Source organism: Theropithecus gelada, chromosome 12 (genome assembly GCF_003255815.1).
Source record: "Theropithecus gelada isolate Dixy chromosome 12, Tgel_1.0, whole genome shotgun sequence".
NCBI classification, from domain to species: Eukaryota; Metazoa; Chordata; class Mammalia; order Primates; family Cercopithecidae; genus Theropithecus; species Theropithecus gelada.
Genome location: NC_037680.1, coordinates 108,879,503 through 108,905,661, shown reverse-complemented (window position 1 = coordinate 108,905,661; position 26,159 = coordinate 108,879,503). Strand labels below are relative to the sequence as shown.

The following is a 26,159-nucleotide window of genomic DNA, read 5'->3' as shown; positions in this document are numbered from 1 at the left end:
ATACCCTGATTCAGTGCTACTGAAAGAGTATAAAATTGGTACAACCTCTCGGGAAGGGAATCTGGCAATATGTTTCAGGTTTCTTAAATATATCCATATCCTTGACGCTGTCATCCCAGTTCTAAGACTGTCCTAAGAAAACAATCAGAGATCAGGTCAAAGATTTATGAACACAGATGGCCATGGTACTATTACTTGTAGTACCAAAAAAATCAGAATCTAATCAAAATATTCAAAATTGGGGAGTGGCTGAATGTTTAAGAGTATATTCATATGACAGAATATTATGTAGGCATTATAATGTTTTAGAAGATTTTTTAATGACATAGGAAAAACTCATTACATAATATTAAAGAGCAGAATATAAATAAAAACTATACATATGTTATGCTAGCCACCCTTCCCTCCTGCTATGAAGCAGTAAGGAGCAAATGCACAAGGAATTATATCAAAATATTAACCATGGTTATTTCTGGGTGATGGAACTATAGGTGATTATGATTTCTTCTTTATATTCTTGTATTTTCTAAAATTTCTAACACGAGAACATATTACTTTTATGATAAAGCTTCCTTCCTAAAGAAAGAATTGGGGATCAGAGAGGCCTAGTTATGGAAATGATTGTCTCTCTTCTCGACCTCCACCCTGCTGCTGTTCCCTGGTGGTACACAGTACTACCACGTGCCTAAACTGGAAACCTGATTCCCTGATCCCTAGCCTTTGATCCTGCCTCTCCCTTCCCCATCTAATCAAGAGAGTCAATTTGCCACAGGCTTATTGATTTTCCTTCCTCTCTTGGGTCTATCATTTTCTCTCACCCCACGGTCCCTACCTCAAGTCAGGCCCTCATCATTTCTCTCTTGGATTATAAACTTCCTCTATTCTATTCATTTTCAGGATGCTCTTTCTAAAACCCAGTTCTGGTCATGTCACTTACATAATTAAAATCATTCCATAGCTGCCCTGGCTCATTCCTACAGGCTCCAAGGCCTAGCCTGTGTCTCCTCTAGCTCCTCTCTCTCTCTGCACTCTACACCATACACCCTGGAACAATCTGCCATTTCTCATCCCTCCGATGCTTGCACCAGCAGTTTGCTTGTCTTTGCAGCCTGGCTAGACCCTGAAGTCTTTTAGAAGGCCAGTGCCCCATTACCTCTGCTGGAAAATCTTCCCTGAACCCCTGAGACTGAGCTGGTCCTCTCCAAGAGAGCTCACTGTACTCTCGGCAGAGTTCTGTCACATCACTTTACATTTTCTGTGTGGCCTGCTGGCTCTCTCATTATTTTCCTATATTATTTATAGAAAAGCTCTACGACTAAGAAAACAGAATGATTCTACAAATATACTCAACCCTATGATCAATAGCTTCCTTGTGTGTTTAAGTGACAACATAAATAATAAGACCAAGGAAGAGCCAGACAGGATAAATGTACCCATCCTTCTTACCTTGGATCAAATATACTGTACAAATTAAACAGCAGAGCTGGAATGCTCATTTCTTGAAAGAGACTGTATTGGAGAGAAGGAACAGAAACAGATTCAACAAAACATACTGCTACATTTGGCAATGGGGGCAGTGTGGGGGAGAAATGCTATACGGTTTCCTTAGAGCTCCATTTTGCCATGAGCAGTCCCCACCTTCAGCACACCTACAAGAGGCAGAGCCAGCATCCCTGAAAGTGTGCTTGGGTGGGATGGAGACCTGACTGTGAAGAGCTGCTGAGCTTGCAGAAGTGGGAAATGAGAACCCCTGCTCCTTTTGCTTCAGGCTAATTAAAGCGACCTGCCTGTAAATGGAATAAGGGAACTGATGCTAAACTGATTCATTCCTCTACTCCCCGCCTCCAATTGGACTGGATAGGCATGGTACTAATCAAAGGAATAATTTACCTAATTGCATGAAGCCATCCTGAGAGTTAACTTAGCACAACTGCTCTCCATTACCCATCACTGTGAAGTGATGATGAGCTGCTAAAAGCTCATTGGATAGCAGGGCTGAATTGCTAGCTGGCTGTTTAAGAAGAGGTCAGCAAAGTATGGACCACAGGCCAAACCTGCTTTTGTGTGACCCATGCGCTAAGACTGGTTTATGCTTTTTTTTTTTGAGACGGAGTCTCGCTCTGTCGCCCAGGGTGGAGTGCAGTGGCGCGATCTCGGCTCACTGCAAGCTCCACCTCCCGGTTCACGCCATTCTCCTGCCTCAGTCTCCCGAATAACAGGGACTACAGGCACCCACCATCACGCCTGGCTAATTTTTTGTATTTTTAGTAGAGACGGGGTTTCACTGTGTTAGCCAGGATGGTTTCCATCTCCTGACCTCGTGATCCACCCACCTCGGCCTCCCAAAGTGCTGGAATTACAGGCGTGAGTCACCACGCCCGGCCTGGTTTATGCATTTTTAAACGGCTGAAAAATAATAAAAGGAAGAACAATATTTTGTGATGTGTGAAAACTATACAAAATTCAAATCTCGGTGTTCTTAAAGTTTTGTTGCAACACAGCCACATTTATCCATTTAAAGCAACACTGGTGTTTTCACATTACAACAGCAGAGTTGAGTAGCAGAGACAGAGACTGCAAGGCCCACAAAGCCTAATCTATTTACTATCTGGTCCTTTACAGAAAATATCTGCCAATCCCTGCCTTAAAGGCTGGGCCAGGTCAAGGTCATACATAACAGCATTCTACTGCAGCTTGGGTCCCAGGGTATTTAAAAATAATTTCCATTAACAAAGCTATCTTTATAATGAAGTCCACTCAAAGAAACTTCCTGCAGTTTGGGTTTCAAAATTGTGCCAAGTAGGATTCATATAAGATGCAGTTGTGAAGCTCCTGGAGTTTAATTTGCCTAGGAAGATGGTAACATCAGGTTTTCTCCACCACTACTTCAACTTCCTCTGAATTCCCAAAGTCAGTGACCCAGAAGGAACTGCTCACATCCCCTAATCACCTGTCAGGGGACCCATGATGGAGCACAGCTTCCTGCAAACCTCATGCTTATTTTACATGGAAGCCCTCAAACAGAGTGGCTTCTAGGTCCTGCCACCTGACTGATGAGGAAGAGGCTAGAGAGAGCGCCCCAGCAGGCAGTAGGTGTAGCTTCCTAAAATCAATCAATATTCCCAAGACACTTTCATAATGGGATTCTTCTGGCCCCTGCCACCCTCCCTTGGTATCTTTTCTGAATGCCATGGCTGAGAAGCCTGAGGCCTTGTCTTCACATTATAGTCAGGCCTAAGTGGGAAGGTGCCTGAGAACAGGCTTTGTGTCCCAATAAACAGAAGTGCCAGGGGACTCTGTGACCCCCACCTGCAAAGTCTGTTAGTTTGGCCTGAATCACTGAGCAAGACCCAGGCAGACAGCAAACTTCCAACAGTTCCCCCTCTCCCAAAGCTCAAGATTTGGATATGATTATAAACCATTATGATTCCTTTTACTACCAACATAAAAAAGTCTGGGCCCCTGTTATGGGAGCTCCCTTTTCAGAAACGAGAGACATATGTTATAAATAAACAAAATAAAACAAACATCTATGTTAAGTCCAAGAATTAATTTAGCAGCAGAAAACACAGAGACAGAAAAAACCACCTGGAAGGGGTATTACTCAACCCATCCAACCAAAAAGCACAAGAATGCATGTGGCATCTGCATTTGCTTTCCAAGCAGTGAAACAAATGAGTCATTTCATGTACCTAGAACCTCTTTAGAACTAGGTTGAACTGTAGGTAAGGGAGACATTTGGAGCAGGTAATCCTACCCAGAAGGCAGTGCTTCCCTATCTGTTTCCCATCACAGCTCTAGGATATGAACTAGTATATACATACACTAATATATGACAGCACACTAGGGTAGACAAGACTGCTAGTAGGTGGCCCTCATGGAACTGGAGCCAGACTAGGTGGCCCTGAGGGCTGAGGCTCACTATCTCAGACATGGGCTAAGCAGCTCCGGTCTAAGCCGCCAACTGCAAATACACAGTGGTCAAGATGCTCGACAGTTCTGAGGCTATGACTTTGGAACTAGTAGGTCCCTAACTCAACAAACAATCACCATACTAGTGCCGTATACTCAGCTCCCATTCATTCTGAAGGTCATCATGGTAAACTGACTTCTTGGAAAGGTGAAACTTGTGGTTTACACACTTATTCTGAACCTAAGGGCATGATGTGTAAATAAATCGTACCCCCTCACACAGACTCATCTCTACTTGAGGTTAGTTTAAATGGATTTTTTTTTTTAAAGGACTGCCACCAAAAGCACGGACATAGTGGTCTGAGGCAAACAAAGCATCAGAGAACAATTCTGAACAGTAGGCTACTCAAAAAAGCACCAAGGAAAAATGGATTTTTGTGAGGGCAAGGCAGGCAGTAGGGGCAGGAGAACAAATGCCGTGACTTCTGAATAGGGCCATTTAGCTGATTTATAAATGACCTCACCAGAGTCCTTTGCTGTGGGAGATTGATGTGCTCCTCCTTCCAAAGCTGGGGTCCATCACCTTGTTTTCGGGGGAACCAAGGAATCAACTCCAAGGGTGCAAAGCCCTTATTTTCAAACCTTAATTAACTGGAACCTAATTAGGACTTTGGAAGATTTTCTTTCCACTTAAAAGGAAAATGTTTTTCTCTCTCAAGTCAGCGTGGTGTAAATGAAGGCAAAGGGAACACAGGGTGATTTGGATTTCTTGCATATAAGCAACCCACTTAACCTTTAGGAGCTTCAGCTCTCTAACTGATAAATTGAGAGGGCCAATGAGACAGATATCCAAAGCCATTTTCAGCAATAAAACTCTGATTCTGAGACATGCCAACAGATCTTTAACAATAATCTGAGATCATTCTTCTATTTTGACAATTATACCCCATCCTCATATGGGCTGGGATCACCTGACGGTCTTCTATAGTTTTTAGAGTATTTCATACATTTAATTCAACTGAACTTTGCAACAAACTGGTGGGGTGAGGTCTCTAAAACGTTATGACAGAAACTTTCCTGTGATGTGCTTCAGTAGCCATTGGCTGGTTATTCTAGAAGTTAGAAAAAGAAGGGAATCAAACAGAGGCGACAAACCCATCACCAGATGTTTTAATTTATATAGATGTATATGCATTCATTAATTTTTTTAAAATGTAAGGCTTTCAAAAAGGGAATGCTAACCAGATTTCTACTAGTCTTTTCTGAATAAACTACACTTGCAATTCACTGTTCATACTTTATCATTTGGTTTCTTTTTTTTTTTTTTGAGACGGAGTCTCGCTCTCTCACCCAGGCTGGAGTGCAGTGGCCGGATCTCAGCTCACTGCAAGCTCCGCCTCCCGGGTTTACGCCATTCTCCTGCCTCAGCTTCCCGAGTAGCTGGGACCACAGGCGCCCGCCACCTCGCCTGGCTAGTTTTTTGTATATTTTAGTAGAGACGGGGTTTCACCGTGTTAGCCAGGATGGTCTTGATCTCCTGACCTCGTGATCCGCCCGTCTTGGCCTCCCAAAGTGCTGGGATTACAGGCTTGAGCCACCGCGCCCGGCCTATCATTTGGTTTCTTTAAAAATAATGAGAATTTAGACATTTATGAAGCAATCTGAATACAGAATGCTTACTGGATTTTATAATTATCCCCTGTTTTACAACTGAATTTTTAAAGACTTATCCTTATCCAGGTCTTTCCAAAACATTTAACTTAGTTTTTTATAAAAACAACAGCTTCTTTTTTATGTTAGTATTTGATCAGTTTCCCTGATATTTAGTTAAACTGCATAATTACAACACTACAACTGGCCTAGCCAGGTTTGAGAATACACATACCACTCCCCTGGTAGGGGCCAAGGGAGAAGGCAGTACTAGACAGCCGGTGCCACCTGCTGCATCACTGATCACTGTGCTTTACAGAGGGAAGGATGACCACTGGCTGAGATATTGTGGGGATGGACTAGAGCTGGGGGAGGGAGGTCATGGATAGAGAGACAGATTTTGGCTCGTTAGCATCCAGTTAGTAGTTAGATTCACAAGAGGTCACTCAGGGTGGGAGTATGGATGGAGAAAGAATAAAGTGGGGGTAGATCCAGGGAATGAATGCCAACCCTAAAGTGGTGAGCACAAGAGGCATCTTGCAAAGGGGGCCAGCAGGACATTACTGGAGATGTACAAAGAGAAACAGAGAACCAGGAGGTGGGTTTCAAAGGGCCTGATGTAGGTCAGAAGTCTAAGAAGCAAGAACTGTAAAGTGTCCTTGGACTTGACAATCAGCCAGCCACCTGTAAATGAGAACTGGAGTGTGTTTACACTCCCATGAACGATTTCTTAAAGGAAGGAAAGTAGGTATTCTGTAATCCCCTATGCCTTTAGTTTCTCTTCCACCACGTCTGCTGTCTTCTTCAGCGTCCGCTCTGCCTCCTGTCTCCCTGTCAGTATTCTCACACAGACAGGGCTGCTCAGGCTGCCTGAGCCCAGGTCGGGGAAGGAGGAGCAGGAGAACTCCAGAGGCTACCCTGACTCTGCCACGCACAGGCAGGACAGGTCATCCACTGGTCCCGAGGGCAGCCACTTCTTCCTAGGCCCAGGGCAGAACCTCTTTGCAATGCCTACTAAGAAGCATTTGTGCAAGGCTATTGCAAAAGGTAGGATAAAATCAGAACTTCAATCAGAGGGCTTTACAAGGCCTTTCAGATTTCTCCCAGCTGACAGGCTTAGGGAAAGAAGTCTGCATTAGGCAGTCTGGTGAACAGTTCCACATTCCTACCCACCTCATTTCAGACACATGGAAACTTCCCAGAGCACACACAACAAGCAAGGAAGGAGAGTTTGGGTAAGAAATATAAATGAAGGAGAAAAAAAGTCCATAATACAAAACACAGTCTCTGCTCTGTAATATACTGACAAACAATGAAGAAAGAAATCCTGGGTCCTAATAGTTACTGACTCTCAGACATGGAAATTCAAGCAGGTTTAAGTGACAGCTGCCTAAGTCCCAGAGGGCTGCCAGCATGGCTGTGAGATTTCAGAGTTATCAATAACAATCCAGGCCAATGTTTTCTTCAATAGCCAATGTTCTACAGCAGGGGTCCCCAACTGCCAGGCCACAGGCCATACTGGTCCATGACCTGTTAGGAACCGTGCCGCACAGCAAGAGGTGAGCGGTGGGTGAGTATGACCACCTGAGCTCCGCCTCCTGTCAGATCAGTGGCGGCATTAGATTCTCATAGGAGCTCAAACTCAATTGTGAACTGTGCATGCAAGGGATCTAGGCTGCACACTCCTTATGAGAATCTAATGCCTGATGATCTGAAGTGGAAGTTTCATCCTGAAACCATCCCCCACCCCGGTCTATGGAAAAACTGTCTTCCACGAAACCGGTCCCTGGTGCCCAAAACAACGGGACCGCTGTTCTACAGTCTCCTCAGTTCTCTGCTTCTTCAGATATTAATCTGGAATTTGTTAACAAATAACTCTTTTGGGAGATGAGGTATAAGAAGAAATACTTTTTTTCCAAGCCTTCGTATCAGATACTGGTCAGCTGCCTCCTAAATTTCCATGCCTCCTATTCTTGCCTCCATTAAAGAACAGATCTGAGTAGAGACCTGAGGTGAGGATCACAGACTGGACACAGCCTTACCAGGGAAGACCAGCTGGGGGTTTTGGTCAGAGCCACCCACACAGACCCACTCTTTGCCTTGGCTCATGTCATTAGGCCTCGTGTACCTGTGGAATCATACAAAATACAGAATATTCTGCATAATATCCTGTATTTGGAGAGTGAATGGAAGTTAGTTCCTGCCGGCCTCAGAGAACAAGATTTTAGTGTGGTGACTGGGCAAGGAGAAGGAAGGAAGAGTCTAAGCCTGCCAAGCTGCCCTCATCCATGCTGGGTTCAGGCACGAGTCAAATCTGTTGGCTGCACTAAAAAAACATGTACTGACCTGATCCAAACGAAGTGCACCGTCCGCAAAGCGCTGCTGGCGTAACTGCTTGGCAATTTGGTGGAGATTCAAGACGGCCTGGTGTACCTCCTCGCTGCTATGCTCTGGGGAAATGGGGGGCAGCTCTTTCGCGGGGATTTTCTCAGTTGGGCTTTCAATCATGCTCTGTGCATGCTCGTAGCTAAGTTTGGTACAGGAGCAGATGATGGTCCGGCCAAACCATTCATCAAGGATCTGCAAAGATGGACAGATTGTGAGGGAATTGTGAGGACCAATTTTTTCAGGTTTTTCTTCCTTCAACCATTCATCCATACACATTCAACAAAGATTTACTGAGCACTGACTGTGTGCTTGGAATGGTGGCAGGTTCGGGCTAGGCACCCAGATGAATCAGCATGGAAACTGCTGCCCTCAGGGAGCTTAGTCTCCACCCAGCGTGGAATTAATCCAATGGGCAATGGATGCCTATGAACGGTCCCCAAGGACACCAGTGGCACAGATAAGGCATGCTGGAGGCTTTTTCATTAGTTTCGGTGACTGGGCATCAATGTTGACACTGAGGGGAGTAGAGGAGAGAGCTGCCAACAATGTGGCAGACAGGGACTCTGCGGGCTTGGGAACAGCTCAGATGTGGGGTGAGGGAGAAGGGGAAGGCAGGGCCACTGACAGAAAGAGGGAACACAGGTGGAGAAGCAGGATGGGGCTAGAAAGAGAAAACCCATTCTGACTGTTCCATTTGGGGCACATATGTTGAGACAGAAGTCTAGAGCAGGCTTCTCAATCTTGGCACTGTTGGGCTGACTAATTCCTTGTAGGGCAGGGGGCTGAACTGTGTATTATAAAATGTTCAGCAGTATCCCTGGCCTCTATCCATTGGACGTCAGGAGCACCTCTCCCTACACCGAGTTGATAATCAAAAATGTCTCCAGACATGGCCAAATGTCTTCTGGGGGAAAGCTGGCCCAGGCTGAGAACCCCTGGGCTTGAAGGAGATATATCCAAGTTTAGTGGTGGTGCCAGCTGAACGGTGGGATTACTACTGAGGTGCACTTTATTATTTTTACTTCTCTGTATTTTGTATAGCAAATATGTATTACTTTTTAAAAAAGGGCATTAAAACATTTTGGGGACTCCTGGGTCTGAGGTTCAGAGAGAGATGTAGGCGAGGGGATCTGGCAGGCATTCGGATGTGGGCCTGGCCCGTCTGGAGGTGGAAGGATCTATGGAAGAAAGGGCGGTCGGGAGAGGCGGGGCTGCTTGGCCTAACACCTCCTTCATGTTAAGGAGAGAAGAGAAGCCAGGGAATGAAAACAGTAGAAAAACAAGAGAGCTGAGAGAGACAGGACAAAACCCAGGAATGTCCCCCGTTAGGAAAAGCAGGAGAAAAGAGCTTTAAGAAAGGGGACTCAAAGGCAACACGGGACACTCAGAGAGCCATTGCTATTAGACAGGCATTGTTCACACTCTCCATATGGCAACTATTTAATTCTCATAACAACGCGATGAGGTAGGAATTATGCTATCCTCTTCTTCAGCTGAGGAAACTAAGGCACAGAGAAATTAAGGAATTTGCCCAAGGTTACACTGCTAGAGACTGGCAAAACTGGGAACTGAACCCAAGCAGTCCAGCCCTAGACTCTCTCTAAACCACAAGTGTATGTCCAATGCCACTTGGATGTCAAGGAGGAGAAAACAAAGACAAGCTCCTGGCATTGAGCATTTGCTGGTTGGTGGTATTTAGGAAGGCTGTTTTAGGAAAATATAGGACAGAGGCATAGTCACACTGCAAAGGTTTAAGGCATGTACTGCAAATGGATTCCAGAGATGCTGTGAGGAGGGCTTTAGCTCTTCTCACTCCCAGGGCAGCCAGAGCTTCGGCCTCCCATCAGCCTCCTGCACACATCCCCTATGCCACTCAAACAGCTACATCTTCTGTGTGTGACATGTGAAAAAGCCTGGGAAGCACCGGGTTAAGGATAGGTGGAGGCATTGGAAGTGGAGGCAATGCAACCAGTGTGGATGAACACTTCCAAAAGGACGGGAGGGAAGGAGCGCTTTGGAATGAGCAGAACAGAGGGCTGTGAGGCGGTTGTAGGGTAAAGAAGAGAAACCAGCATTGAAGGAAGATTGAAGACACAAGAGAACAAAAGGGATTTTGGGCCAAGTGGAGGCCATCCATTCCGGACAGAGGAAGCGTGGCCTGGTGGGGAGGAAGGAAGGAAGGAAAGGGGAGGAGACCTTAAGGGGAAGAAGAGGGAAGTGGAGAGCATGACCATCACAGAACCCCAATCTATGTAGTCGAGCATGAGGCAAAGAACAAAGGAGGCTAGGTGGAGTTCGAGGGCCTGAGGAGAATGGAAAAGCTCTGAGATAAATGCATGGAAGTGTATTTCCTGTGCAAGAAAAGGGAGGGAGTGCTAGTCAAGAGTAGAACCTTTTACCTTTTAACCTGAGCTTGCAGACATCCCCCTTGCCTTGCTCTTTAGCAGCCAACCCTTCTGTTCACAACCTCTGAGACAATACTTTCCAAAAAAGCCAACTGAAGAGTCTGTAGGCATTCCCCATGGGGAAGGTCTGAGCCCTGCCCAGGAGTTGTTCACACTACAAAGCCTCCAGGGAATACAGCTTCTGCCCTGGAAGGCTGGAGAGACCACTTTGGTACCCTCACCCTCCCTTAAAGGAAGCATCAATACTCTCGAAAAATGGCAGCCATGGGGTAGAGGAAGAGAATGGTGGCAACTACTCACATTTTTGTCCAGAGCAAAGTCTTATAAGAATCTTGAATCTGTAATCACTGACTTTAACTTTTCTTTAAAAACAATCCTGAAACTATTCTTTCCATATTATTCCAAGAACTACCACTATCCAAAGACATAAGGGATTCAAATAATCTCACAAGTCTTCCACTGTGGCAAGCAGGTCTGAATTTGACTCTCAGGAAGCACGTGTGTGCTGTGGGCAAAAGCAACTGTAGAGTCAATTCCAGGTACCACCTGACAGTCCCAGTGGGGAGGGCCACGTGCAGGTCTCCAGAAGAGTCTGAAGAGCCCCTTTTAGGCTCAGCCAGGCTTGTCCTCCTCGCACATCCACATTTCCTGAAGAGCTGCTCCAGCCTCCTCTGGAATGACAGGGCCATGACCTCTTCATTCTTGTGGTCTCAAGGGTTTCCCCTGGTGATTTAGCTTGCTTCCTTTTCTACATTTCGTTCCAAACCCAGTCACTCCTTCTGTGCGTCTACATCGTGCTGTACAGTCTGCCTTCAGCATGTTCAGGAAATGTCAGTTTCAATTCTATTCCACCGTTCTCTTTCACATTTCACAAGTGGTCTGGAGGTTCCCTCCAGCATCCAGGATTCAGGTCACAGGGTCTGCAGCCTCCCAGGGTCTGTGGTCTTTTTCCCAAGTGAATGCTCCAGCATAGGGCAACCACTGCACCCTGATCGGGCATCTGTTTTCACATAAACCATGGGTCAAGAACTGCTTTCAAAATCTAGTGAATTTTGGTCAAGCATGGTGGCTCATGCCTGTAATCCCAGCACTTTAAGTCAAGGCAGGTGGACTGCTTGATGTCAGGAGTTTGAGACCAGCCTGGCCAACACAATGAAACCCTGTCTCCACAAAGAAAAAAAAAAAAATTAGCCAGGCATGGTTTGGTGCATGCCTGTAATCCCAACTACTCAGAAAGGTGAGGCACGATAATTGCTTGAGTCTGGGAGGTGTTGGTTGCAGTGAGCGGAGATTGTGCCACTGCACTCCAGCTTGGGCAACAGAGTGAGACTCTGTCTCAAAAAAACAAAACAAACAGAAAAAAACCTAGTGAATGCTCCAGGCCCTCTTCCCTGAAATATTTATGCATAAAACTTAGCAGCAAGTTCCATGAGGTTCCCAGACACCCCTGTACCCTGCATGCCCGTGTCTTCTGGCTCTAAGCACATCTCTGTAGCTCCCTCTCACCCCTCTGATTGCTGGCCCTGACGAGGAGCCCCTTGGAATCTTGAGGTATTCCTAAAATTGATTACCTGAGACTTGCCCAAAGCAGCAGCTTGTCACTCTTTACCAAAGCCTGCTCACTGCCCACGGTGGCACTGGCTATCAGTTCATTTGAGCTCCCTTTTTTTTCCTTAATGGGCACCTCTACTTTGTTTCCTTATCAGTCAAGACAGATATCCCTTCCTAACAGCACATAGGAACACTACCAGATTGGAGACTGCAGTGCTGATGATCACTTTCCCATAGCTCTTTTGCTTCACTTCAGTCCTCTTCCTTAATGCCTGCAACCCTGAAAATCCATCCCAACCTTCTCTTTAAATACACGAAGGGCTGAGGGAGAAGCTTGAAGAGCCATCAGGAACTTCCTGCTCAGGGACAGGGACCTCTGGCAGCTGAATCTACTCTGCCTTAACACAATCCAGCGCTTCTGGGAGTCATACCTGACATGTACTGAAAAATGATTAGGCCAGGGAAAGAAGGCCTGAAACCATCCTCTGCAGAAGCCAAGCAGAAAAGAAAGGAGCCTGTTGTCGCCTGACACAGAGAAAGGCAGCAAGAAAGCAAAGATCCAAATAGAGGGGGTCCTCAGAACAGCCAAGCTCACAGTATGGAAGGCAGGCCTCTCTGGATGGAACACCTCATTACTTTCCAATTTGGAAACTGGATTCACATCAATGCCCAGTGCATAACCACAGCCAGTGGCAGAAGACAAAAGGACAGAGTTTTTCATGGAAAAAGTAGAAATAGCAGGGGGAGCTTCAGAAACAAAACCCTTCATACCGAAGATCATGTCTTTCCTCTTTCCTTTCTTTTTTTTTTTTTTTTGTTTTTGTTTGAGATAGAGTCTAGCTCTCTGTTGCTAGGCCAGAGTGCAGTAGCACGATCAGGGCTCACTGCAACCTCCGCCTCCCGGGTTCAAGTGATTCTCCTGCCTTAGCCTCCCAAGTAGCTGGGACTACAGGCACGTGCCACCATGCCCGGCTCATTTTTTGTATTTTTAGTAGAGATGGGGTTTCACCATGTTGGCCAGGATGGTCTTGAACTCCAGACCTTGTGATCTGCCCGCTTTTGCCTCCCAAAGTGCTGGGATTACAGGCGTGAGCCACCATACCTGGCCCCTCTTTTCTTTCTTAATCACAGGATTTGGGTCATCTTCTGTAGGCAGGTGAGTTTACTGCACATACTCTGGAATATCACTGTTCAGAATGTCAAGTTAAATACAGTGCCAACACCGACTGAAGGCGTATTACTGGGAAAAACCTACTGAAAAAGGAGTAAATGATTATCTACCGAAGCATCGTAATCCAAGGCCTACCTACTGTACTAAGTAAGACTGGAAGTAGTCTAACACTAGGAGTATTCTTATACCTACTACTTCTAAAATCTCCCAGCACATCTGGGAGGAGTGCATTGTTCAGCCCATTTTACAGTTGAGAAAACAGGCCAGGAACTTGTCAAAAGTCATACAAACTCCTAAGTGGCAGCCAAGACCAGATCCAGTTAAAGACAGACCCAAAATCTAGTGTTACTTTTATTACATTTCAGGTGAAGGTCATAAATTAGACAGAGGCAGATGATGAAGTAAAATAAACCAAGTATGTCTCAAACACATATCAACTTTATTGATACAAAAGTATGACCACCTCCTTTGAAAATTATTCAGTTCCATTCAAATGTATTTTTAAATTTATCCTCTGAAAAATGTCAGCACCTCATTAAGATATATCTCTGGTTGAAAAAACTGCAAGTGGGGTTAATTTATAATCTTAAATAATTAGGTACAAAATCACTTCTGCAGCAGCTCCGGGCTTCTGTATGCAAAATATTTTGTTCAAAAAACATATGAGGAAGAAAGAAACCTTTTCCTGACTGGAACAAAACCAGGCTGTTTGGAGTGATGGTGGGTGGGAGGCAGAGTGGATTTTGGCTGCTTCTTAGAGCTACGAACACAGGGCAATCATCCTTAGTAGGGGTAGCCCTGCAGTGAAAGAAGTCAAAGGTGCCAAGCAGCAAGTGTCTGAAAAGGACTGGGCTGAGAGGACGGGCTGGAAGGGAGCAGAGAGAGGCAGGTCATGCCTGTAGTGGAAAGGACGCCAACTTGCTAGGGAAAGTCCTAGCAACTGTAGACGACAGAGACAGTGGGGTGGCTACAGCAAACAAGAGGCTCCTCCACAAGCCCCAGCCCTCGCACTAGTGCCACTATCACCGAGCAAAGCTCAGGCTTCCCCTGAAATAGGAAGAGATGAACACAGTAAGATTAAGGCGTGAATATCTAGACTGAAGCACCATTGCACACAATGCACTTACACCCAGAGGAATGCTCGCTTTCTCTTCACAGGTGGCTCACTGCAACTTCCGCCTCCTAGGTTCAAGCAATTCTCCTGCCTCAGTCTCCCAAGTAGCTGGGACTACAGGCGCCCACCACCATGCCTGGCTAATTTTTGTATTTTTAGTAAAGATGGGGTTTCACCATGTTGGCCAAGCTGGTCTTGAACTCCTCACCTCAGGTAATCTGCCCACTTCAGCCTCCCAAAGTACTGGGATTACAGGTATGAGCCACCACGCCCAGCCAAATATTTGTTTATTTATTTATTCATTCATTTATGTTTTAGAAACAGGGTCTCGATCTGTTCTCCATCTGATCAAGTGATCCTCCTGCCTCAGCCTCCCATGTAGTGGCAAGGCAGAGAGGAATTTTGATGTGGCAAGGGGGACTTCAGCAGTTGAAGTTGGCTAGCCTCTCTGGTTTCCAAGAAGAAGAAATGAAAAGTACTTGGGAAAATGATGGGTCTTAAAGGAAAGAGGACTGGAAAGCAAGGCTGAGGTTGAGGAACCCAAGAAAAAAGGCTTGGAACCTAGTGACAAAAGGATTCCCAAGTAGCACTAAAGGTTCAGCTGAGAAAGCCCGAACTGGTACACACCATAGTTCTACAATGTCCAATTCTCAGAATGGAATGAGTTAAGCAGGGAGGAAAAGATCTGCTCAGCTACAAGGAAGAGGCAGAGGCTTGAAGGATATGAGAAGATGGCAGGTGGGGAAACTCAACCTTGACTTATGTCAAGTCCCTGGAGCTGGGGAGAGGACCTGCAGCACAGCAGAGAGCTCGGTTATACATAAAAGGCAGCTTCTCTCCTGTGAGCAGCAACGCTCCAGGACATGAGAGGAGAGGCTGGTTGCAAGAAGACTCTGGAGTCCATGCATTTCTAGCACAGAAGACAGGCAGAAAAGAATGAGGAAAAAGTTACCATTGTCAGGACGTTTTAGATCTTTTATTCTGAATGACAGATTGGAAAGTTTTAATGGAGAGACAAGGCTTAAGATTCAGAAGGATCACTCTGACAGCTGTATGCAGAGGAGATGATGTGGGGCAAGGGCAGAGGCTGCAAGGACAGTCAAGAGGCCACTGTATTTGTCAAGGTGAGAGAGCATAGCTTGGACCCAGGTATTAGTGCCAGTAGTTAAGGAAGGGGGCTGATTCTGGAGGCATTCAGAAAGCAAAGCAGCGATGACACACTGGCAGACTGTGTGCTGCACTGGCAGATGCAGCACGACAGAAAGACCAAAGTCAAGAATCACCCTGTGGTTTTTGACCTAAGTAAATGGCTGAAACAGGTGACTTCCATAGTACACTCTGGGTCCTGACTAATCCTATACAGCACACAGCAGGAATGTCACAGGAGATGCAAACTGAGGAGAGCTAATCAATTGTGAAACCCTTCTTTTATTTTTCTGATCTTTGGCCCTAAGATTCTAAGGTTCTAAGGTCTAAGGACTTAGTTACTAAGTCAGAGAATAAGGCGCTCACAACCAACATGTGAGAAATATGCTAAAAATAAATTATTCAGCGTTTATTGACCTAAAAGCCTGAGCACTAGCTTAATGAATGCATACACGTCCAAGATTTTCTTGTGAGTGTTTAAAAAAAAATTTAGTGGGCGTTAAGAAAACGTTGGAACAGTCTTTCTATAGCTGACCACGCCTGCTCCAGAAAGTAAGCCATTCCAATAGACTAAGGAAAAATACACAGCTTTCTCCACTTCAACTCCAGGTGAGACTGGTGGCTACGCAGCAGCTATGGCATGATGCTGCTGGCCCTGCTCTGGCTCCTTCTGAGTCCAAGCCTTTACGCCAAGACAAGTCACCACTGCTTGCAAAACCAGCCTCAGACTTTGGCCACACAGGCTTCAGAGACCCTCCTCTTCATCACTGGGTTCTTGATGCAGGGCTACCCCTTGCCCGTTGGCCTTCTCTGGCTTCCCTGAACCTCCCATCTGGTTCCGAACTTTGCTCCCCCGGCCCTTGCTAAACTCAAGCTTTCCTTGCCAGTGTCTTGAAGAAGCACCATCCCTTGGATGTAAGTCTGGAATCTGACCTCTCATTTCATGCATCTTGACTGTGGGTAAGAGATACTCATCCCAGGACTAACCAACCAGGTCTACCTCTCATGTGGTTGCTTGGTCCGGGTAGGGTGTTTGGATAACCATAGTACAAGGAGTGTGGTTAGTGGGCTTTGCCCTACAATCCTGTGTCTAGTCCAAACTCTCATTACTTCCGATCTGGCTTGGTTTGCACTGAGGCCCACAGCCCCTCCTGGATCCTGTGCCTACTTCACACCTGCTCTCTAGTCCCTAATGCCAGCGGCCTGGGCACCAGACACTACCTCCAACAGAAACCCCAGAGGCCAACTGAGTTACAGTTTGCCACTTTCTAGTGCTTCTTTTATGACCCTCATATTTTAGAAGCTCATTAGATTGGGCAGCTTTTTATTTCTTGGGTCTGACCTTGGCAGGCATAATTCAGACTCAAAGTTCTTTTCTGTTGACTCAAGTTAGCTTTCTTCTATGGGCTTTTATTTTCTGTTTAGTTAAACTTTCACAAAAATAAGCATTTATAAAAATATAAAAGCTACACATTTTCAAAAAACATTAGAAAATACAAAAAAGTAGAAAAAATTACTCATAGTTTTACTATCCAAACATAACCACTATTGGCATTCTATTTTATTTCCTACTGTCTTTTTCCATTCATTTTTTCCCCTATGCATGCTCCCACCCCCACCAAAATATGATTGCTGGCATACTGTCCTCATAATTCCTTGTTTTCGGATAGCGTTTGCCTCTTAAATCTTAAAAAAATCTTTAAAAGGGTCCTTTTTTTAAATGAACCAATATTTAAGAGCCATAAAAACCAAATATAATGTGTAGAACTCGTTTTGATCCCAATTCAGGCAAATCTATGGGAGAAAGCAAGGAAATCTATTATGGACTGGGTTTAGAATGACACCTAGGCATTAGTAGTCACTGTTAGGTGTGCTGATGGCATTGTGCTATATAAGAAAATGTCCAAAATTTTTACAGCTTCATACTGAAATATGTCTCAGCAAAATGACATGTCTGTGGTTTGTTTCAAAGTACTTCGACAATGAAAAAAAGTCTTGATAGTAGTTGAATCTGGGAGGTGGGGAGGATGGGTTTATAGTGCCCTTTACTTTCATGTATGTTTGAAATTTTTCACAATAAAAATATTAAAGTATACGTAGTTCAAATAGTTTTAAAGTCTTGTTATGAAAAAAAGCAGCCCCCTGTCCCTCTCTGTTACTTCCCAAGAGTAACTACTTTAACTTCTTCTAAAAGAGTATTTGGGTATTAACTTTCTATATAACCTGTCTGCTACTTCCTGATTTTTTTTTTTTTTTTTTTGGTGTTATTTGCAAACTTTTCACTACAGAAGATAATTTATTTTTCCTTCCATACACACTCCCTCCCCCACCATGCCCACATAACTATTCAAGTCCTTAATCCTCCTAATACATGACAATGATCAGAATTCATTTTATCAATCTACTATTATGGTTACATAAATACTAAGTGTTACTTTTCTATACGACTTTTTATTCTCACTGGAATTAATAACTGTCTTTTTATCGGCTTGATTTCTCTGTGTGCTATATATATTAATCTACTCCAAACCTTCCACCAACTATTCATTTGGTTCTCAAGGTATGGACCATGTACCCCTAGGAATCCCTGAGACCCTTCCAGGAGTCCAGGAGGTCAAAACTATTTTCATAATAATACTAAGGCAGTGTTTGTCCTTTCCACATGCTGACATTTACACTGGTGGCACAAAAGCCCTCGTGGGTAAAGCGGCTGCCTTGGTGCAAATCCGACAATGGCACCCAGCGCATCTGTGGCTACTGCACTCCAATACCTCATACTTGTATCGAACAACTGAATGCTCTGACCAGAGGAGTAAAGATTATTAATTTTATGATGTCTCAACCCTTGATTGCTAGTCTTTTTCACTTTTGCTGCATGTAGAAGCACGCTGGTGGTCTTGAGGAAAAGCATTTACATAACTGAGTCGTGAACTGATTGATCATTTTATGGAACACCATTTTCACCTGAAGGAACAACTGACACACAACTATAGTTATTTAGACTCAGGTATTTTGGGGAGAGTGAGCACACACTCTGGTGTCTGTTTTGTTTTTGTTTGTTTGTGTTTTTTTGTCCACACGAGGTCTCACTATGTTGCCCAGGCTGTGCGATTCTCTTGCCTCAGCCTCCCAAAGTGCTGGGATTACGGGCATGAGCCACAGTGCCCAGCCCCGCCCCCCACCTTTTTTTTTTTTGAGGTAGAATCTTACTCCTGTTGCCCAGGCTGGAGTGCAATGGCGTGATCATGGCTCACTGCAGGCTCAATTTCCCAGGCTTAGGTGATCCTCCCACCTGAACCTCCTGAGTAGCTGGGACTACAGGTGCATGCCACCACACCTGGTTAATTTTTGTATTTTTAGTAGAGACAGGGTTTCAATATGTTGCCCAAGCTGATCTCGAACTCCTGGGGTCAAGCAATCTGCCCACTTCAGCCTCCCAAAGTGTTGGGACTATAGGTGTTAGCCACTGTGCCTGGTGCAACCAACTTCTGAGAAACTATTAAAGTCTGGTGTAGTACAAAAATGAATAGCCACAATTATCTGAAAAAGTTATTAAAATGCTCCTTTCTTTTCCAGCTACATATCTACATATCAACCAAAACAACTGATTCCAACAGACAGAATGTAGAAGCCCATGAGAGGATCCAACTTAGCATCTTCTTTTTCCTTTTTCAGATGGAGTTTCGCTCTTATTGCCCAGGCTGGAGTGCAATGGTACGATCTCAGATCACCGCAACCTCCGCCTCCTGGGTTCAAGTGATTGTCCTGCCTCAGCCTCCCAAGTGGCTGAGATTATAGGTGCCCGCCACGAGGTCCAGCTAATTTTTGTATTTTTAGTAAAGGTGGGGTTTCACCATGTTGGCCAGGCTGGTCTTGAACTCCTGACCTCAAGTGATCCACCTGCCTCAGCCTGTGAAAGTGCTAGGATAACAGGTGTAAGCTATGGCGCCCGGCGCTTAGCATCTTCTTTAAGACAGACCTGAAGGATAGTGTAGTAGCTTCGACAGGGATACTGACTATCTGGCCCTTTACAGGAAAAGTCTGCCAGCCCTGATCTAAGTGATTCCTTCACTTCTTTCCTGTATTGGATTATTTGTTTCCTGGGTCCCATGTCTTCCTCTTTCTTCATTTACTCCTCCTTCATTTTGGTGAAGCACATCCTCTGGTGGCTTCCTGAGAAAGGGTGTATGAGATGGACATTTTTGTTGAAGCCTTGTATGTCTGGAAAAGCCCTTTCCTACCCTTTTTATCGATAGCTTTGTTGGGTACAGAATTTTGGCATGGAGATCACGGTCCTTCAGAAATTAGAAAGCTTTGCTTCACCGTCATCTAATTTCTAGGGTTGTGGGAGAAAAGTCTGAAGTTATTCTGATTTCTGATTTTATTGTATGTCTTTTCTTTGTCCACAGTGTTCTGAAATTTTATAATGATGTGTCTTGATGATGTGTCTCTATACCTGTGCTAGGCAGTATGCCCTTTCAATATGGAAAATTATATCTTCCAGGAATGGGGCATTTCCTAAAATTATATTGTTGATCATTTCTTTTCCTCTGTTTACTCTGTTCTCTATTTCTGGAATGGTCATTGAACAGATATTGTATATCTTGGACTAGTCCTCCAATTTTTTGTCTTTTCTATATCTTTCTGGGACAACTCCCAACTTTACCTTTCAATAGATATCTTGAATCTCTAATTCTTCTAACCTATGTTTAATTCCCAAGAGCTCTTTTTTTCCCTCCAAATGTTTCTTTTTTAAAGTATCAAGATTTTGTGATACAGCTATTTCTTTTTTAAAAAAATTCCCTAAAGACATAAGTGCTAATTTCTTTTCCCTGCTAGTGTATTTCATTCTAGTTACTTTTTCCTGTGTGTTTTCTTCATTTCCTGTTTGTTTACTTTTTTCCTGTTTGTTTGTACTCCAGTTGAATTATACATATACTTAAGAGCCCAAGGGCTAAGTGTAAACTCTGGACAGGGCTTCATCAAAGTAAAATAAAGCTATTGTTGAATCAATGCATTAGTAATAGCTTCCCTATTTCATATTAGAAGCTTCTTTCGGGTTGTCTCTTCATACATGGAAATGAAATCCTAAAAAGCTCTGACTGTGTGGGTGAAGCTTATTAATAGTCTGTAAACTTTACTGTAGGGAGAGACAGCTGGGCTGTTGATTGGGAAACTCTTAAGGTTAGTATCTTTATGTTTTTATTCCTCGCTATTCAGATTCCTCAGAGATTTTCCCACGTCCTGACTCATGGATATAGGCCTGGCGACCAGAATTCTGGGGCTGGCAGCAAAAAGAAAGCTGATACTCTTAACATTCAGTATGCCAACAGTCACTCAATCTCCCCCAAGGTGTCACTGCCATCAAGCATGTTTGATGTTCTCTAGTTCCAACACCTCTTACTTTACCCTGTCCAGAGAACACATTTCTGATCTTCCGCTAAGTTACAGGAGGGGCAATTTTTAAAGATAAACTTTCAATACTGTTGTTAGCCTCATTCTCCCCCATCCCTCCCCCACCTTCTAGAATTATCTGGTACTGTCAATTTCTGAATTGTTTAGGGTTCTTCTGCGTAAACTGGGTTGTTTCTTGGCTTTCTCTATTGCTGGCTCAGGATTCAGCTTTCTCAGGACTGCTAAGTCAGTTACACTCGTCCATCTGCTACCCAGATTCCAAAATTTTGTTGCTGTTGTCTCCTCTCCCACTCTCTTTGTCCTTGTGGGTTTATGTCTTAAAAAAAAATCCCTTTACTGTTGTTTTAGTGAGGTTTTGGGAGGGAATGAAAGTAAATGTGGGTATTTGATCCTCTATCTTTATTTGGAACCTCTTTATAATTAAATATCTTTTTTTACTTCCATTTAATATTACAGTATAAACACTTCCCATGTTCTTCCATGGTCTCTGTCAACAACTTTAATAACTGTATATATTCCATTGAGAAGGCACCAGAGCTTACTTAATCAGGACCCTACTTCTGAATGTTTGGAGTTGTTTCGGTTGCAGGAGGGGACTAGTTTCTCTTTCATGTATCTCTCTCCTGTCGTTCCCTATGATATGCATAGGCACATCCCGATAACAGGCACAGACATCTTTTTCCCTACGCTTAGGAATCCCTGCTGACATCCTTCTCTCTGTTCTTGGTCTGTGGTTTCACCACCTTGTGCCTTGATTATAGCACTACCTTGCTAATTCATCTTCACAGCTCCAATCATCCTGCATGACGATGCACCACTGACCTTTCTACAATCAGCTTTCTCATGACACTTCAGAGGAGCCCTAACACCTACAATTCATTTGTGATTCTCCAGTTTGATTTCACCCCACCTATGTAAACTTCCCACTTTACCTAACATCCACCTCCAAACAGGCTCTGCTCTCCTAACTGCAGGCTGGGCTGCCCCTCCTGCCTTTGCCAATCCTCATTCAATCCCACTTACACCCTGTCTCCTGCATTAGCCTCCCAGGCATCACTCTGCTTACTCAATTTCTTCCTTCACCTGATAACAGACATGAAACCTGTTCAAAGTGCTTAGGGTCAGTCTTGCCTTCTAAGTGGGGCCGACGGCTCTTCTGAGGCAGGGACTCTGACATTTCTCTATGACGGCTGCTCCATATCTCCCTTGTCCTGGCTACCATGGCACCCAAGCCAGTGCCAGGCACATGGTGAGTACTTCATGACTCATGGAATGGAACAGAGGTAAGTGGAGAAAGAAAACGTGTAAGTTGTTACCTTGCCCTCTGGAGTCAGTGTCCAGATCACAGAGAAGGTCAGCTTGTCAGACATGGGGTTGAGGCTGCACAGCTCCTCACACAGCAGCCTGGGAAGCATGGGGACCACCTGTAAACAGAGCACAGGCCCATGAGCACCTTTCTCCAATCTGCTTAGGAGAAGCCCAGCGGGCAGAGTTTTGGTGAACAGCTTCAGCTTTTCCAGAGCAAGCTGAAGATGGAGGTGGCTCTGTTCCCAAAGACTCTGCAGAAAGACCACACTATTGTATACTTTTCCATGTGCCTCTAGAGTCAGATGGGAATGTGAGCTGGGAAAGTGAGGAGAACTGGTAAAAGAAGACAAAAAACACATTGCAAGCAATGGAAAATAGCTACATTGTATTATCTACTAAACCTGAAGCTCCAGACTCAAGAAGTACTTGTACTTTTGGATATAAGTACTCCAGTTAAATTATACATATACTTAAGAGCCCAAGAACTGAGTGTAAACTCTGGACAGGATTTCGTTAAAAGTAAAATAAGCTATTGTTATTGCTGAATCAATGTTTTAGTAATTGAATATACCGCAATTTACCAAATTACATTTTGGAACATTAAGATATCACTAAAATATCACTGGAGTGATAAAACTGAAAGGGTCATACATCCAGGTTTCCCAGATAAACATTGTGATCAAGTAGTTATCTATTTTCCCATTTTTTAAGCCTAAATCATTTATTCTCCTTATTGTTCTTTCTGTTCCATAATAAACTGAGTCAACAGTATATACTCTTTAATTAAAAATTGTTTTTCAGCTTACTTTCAAATGATGACTAGAAGTGGTCCCAAAATATTACTTGTTTTTTCCTAGTATTCCAAAGATGAAATGAATATCTCTACCTGTATCTCCTGAAGATACTTCAAAAACTCTCTCCTATCTACGCCTATCTGTTCCTTTTCCCATATTTTTCTTGGGACCATCCACTCCATCTCTCTAACTAAAAACATCAGCAGTACTAGCCATTTACTCAGCACACTTACTATGGCCCACTTTGGCTTGCAGTGTTGAGCATGGATAACACTGAAACCCCATGCTAGGTAACTGAGAAGTGATACGCAAAGGGCGGCCATGCTGTAGTTGAGGTACATTTAGCAAATTATGTTTCTTTATGGGCAGAAACAGAACAAACTCCAGCAGCTTCTTATTCTGCATGAAGTATCTGCAACTGTACTCTACTTTAGTACAGTAAATATCTTTGGTATGGAACAGTAAATTCTAGAACTCATGGCCCAAACCAATAACAAATAATTGGCAATTGTTTGGTATTTCTAAAAAATGCCATCTCTTTTAACATCTATATGAAACCTAATGACTACCTGATATCTTTGGTAATAGCTTTTCCTAACAGCCTTTGGTAAAAGCTTTTACAGACAACTACTTTTGAAATTTTTTTCTTGCATTACTTTTGCACCATCAGTTCAGACAATACTGTATTTTCTTTGCTAACTTATTTTGTGATGCATTACAATGTAATCCAAATATTTAACATTTTCTTGTATATATCAAGTGTTTTATAAAATGGTACATCTTCACCTGTTTAAAAATAGTGCACAAAATGGAGAAAGCTTCAATATGATACCATCATGGTTGAATGATAAAGATTTCACATACTCAGCCTTTGGGCTATCCTAGGGACTGAATTGGCACCCTCCCTGCCACCCCCCCACTCCACCCCGCAGTTATATGTTAAAGCCCTAACCCCCAGTGTGACCGTATATAGAGATAGGGTCTTTCAGAGGTAAGTAAGGTTAAATGAGGACATGGGGTGGTGCCCTGGTCTAATAGACTGGTGACTTTATAAGACGAGAAAGAGACACAAGTCTCTCTCTGCATGAGTAGGCACAGAGAAAAGGCCATGTGAGGCCACAGCCATATACAAATGAAGAAGAGACCATCACCAGGAACTGAATTGGCTAGCACCTTGATATGGGACTCTGGCCTCCAAAACTGGGAGAAAATAAATCTCTGTTGTTTAAACTATGGCATGTCACTATAGGAGCCTGAGCTAAGACAGACTACATCAAGTTTGCTGGGTGTACATTCTTGTATTCTCCTCTGGGCTGCATTAACAGACAGTTTGTTCTATCAACTGTATTTTGGTAACTGGCTGCTCAGCCACCCAGCATGCTTGTTGCAATGACATTAGTCCAGGGCATAATGCCTTTTGTACAGATAGTGTGTCTTCTAAGTGTTCAAGGCAGTATCTTACTTTAAGTCACAAAACTGAGCATCTGATAATGCATTATAGTTCCTAACTTCATATTTTAGTGTTTGTCAAAAGAAAGTCATTATAACTTGGGCCAGAACTAGACTGTGGAACAGAAGGGAAACACTGATGGAAAAACTAGTGAAATTCAAATAAAGTAAGGAGTTTAGCTAACAGTAATATTCCAATGTCAGTTTCTGAGTTAGGACACATGAAGCGTAGTCACATAAGACATTAACGTGGAGGAACTGGGTATGGGACCACTCTGTACTACCCTTGCAAGTTCTCTGTCAACTGCAAGCATTCCAAAATAAATGAGCTTATTAAAAAGAAAGTCACTATTTTCATTAATTGGTGTTGTGTTACACATTTAAATATGAAATAAATGTATGCTAATTATCTAGTGAAAACCTGATCTGTTTCTATATGTTGGAATTTGGGGTTCAGATATAATTTGCAAAAAGGGCCTCACCACTTAAAAAAATACAACAAGGTCTAAAGACCTTTTTACCAATGAGTGAAGAAGTATAGACTCAGCAGCAGCATGGTGCAGGAAATAGAACAAAGGCTTTGCCACCTTTCCTGTGGGCTTGGGGGCTAATCCTGGGCTGACTGCTTCTTGTACACTTTGGGCAAGTTAGTAAAATTTTGAGTCTTGGTCTTCTTATTGGTAGAACAATACTGAAGACGCTCAGTGAAAGCTCACTGGCCAGTCCGTGGTGTCCAAGGTGTGCTGTCACCGGGCTCAGCATTCCCTTCCGCCTTGTGCCCTGGCCCTCTCCTGGGGCACTGGCAACAGCAGTCACATGGGCCTTCCCGCTGCACCCCCTTCACCTGTCTGTGTGCTGCTCCAGCTCTTGCTTGTGCCAGTCGCTCTTTCTGAAACACCTTTCTAGATATTTTACATCTGGCAAACTCTTGTACATCCTTTCAGATTCAGTTCATTGCCACTAAAAGGTTTATCCAAAATCCCCCAGGCATAGTGTGTGCTGTATTTTATATACCTCCCCTGTTCTTTCAAAGATGATTTGGGGCCATCCTACACAGTCAGCCACTTACTCCATCCTCCCTGCTCTTCAGCTGCATTTACCACACTGTCCTAATTGCTTCTTCAGGTGCCTCGAGTGCCACGGACACTGAAACCTCAGGAGCAAGGGCCAGGCCTCACTCCTGTCTCTCTCTAAACCTGACGCATGGTAGGCACTTCCAGTGTGTAGACAACTGACTGGCTTCTGCCCAGGAGATGGATCACCTCTTTTTTTCTATGTTTACTGCATCACATAAAACATTTTATGAAATACACGAGACTTATATTTAAGCATCTCGACAAAAAAAACTTCATAAACAACTAATATTTTAAGTATAAGCTACACTGTTTGGGCTACTACCTCCCAAAACTTATCAGCACATGCAGTGATTGTGCAGGCTATAAAAATTGTGTGGTGTCCTATATCTTACACAAAAGACATTTTATTAATCACACTGCAATGGTCAGTTACCAATCTAAGTGCTCATGAAAAAGCTGAACTTTAAAACTTTTTGGTTAGTATAATTATATTTAATTTTTTTTTTTTTTTTTTTGAGACAGTCTTGCTCTGTCGCCCAGGCTGGAGTGCAGTGGCGTGCTCTCGGTTCACTGCAAGCTCCACCTCCCAGGTTCATGCTATTCTCTGGCCTCAACCTCCCGAGTAGCTGGGACTACAGGCGCCCACTACCATGCCCGGTTAATTTTTTGTATTTTTAGTAGATACGGGTTTTCACCGTGGTCTTGATCTCTAGACCTCATGATCCACCCGCCTCAGCCTCCCAAAGTGCTGGGATTATAGGCGTGAGCCACTACGCCTGG

The 26,159-nt window shown here is 44.0% G+C and overlaps 1 protein-coding gene across 1 annotated transcript in view; it reads right to left on the bottom strand.

The window, feature by feature from the left end:
- The window catches only part of DIS3L2 (DIS3 like 3'-5' exoribonuclease 2), a 378,448-nt gene that overhangs the window by 65,574 nt on the left and 286,715 nt on the right, over positions 1 to 26,159 (bottom strand). Inside the window, exons 12-13 of the mRNA XM_025404797.1 lie at positions 22,069 to 22,176; positions 7,909 to 8,142 (exon numbers count right to left, since the gene is read on the bottom strand). Coding sequence (XP_025260582.1) covers positions 7,909 to 8,142; positions 22,069 to 22,176 — 342 coding nt within the window. The remainder of the gene's footprint in view (positions 1 to 7,908; positions 8,143 to 22,068; positions 22,177 to 26,159) is intronic.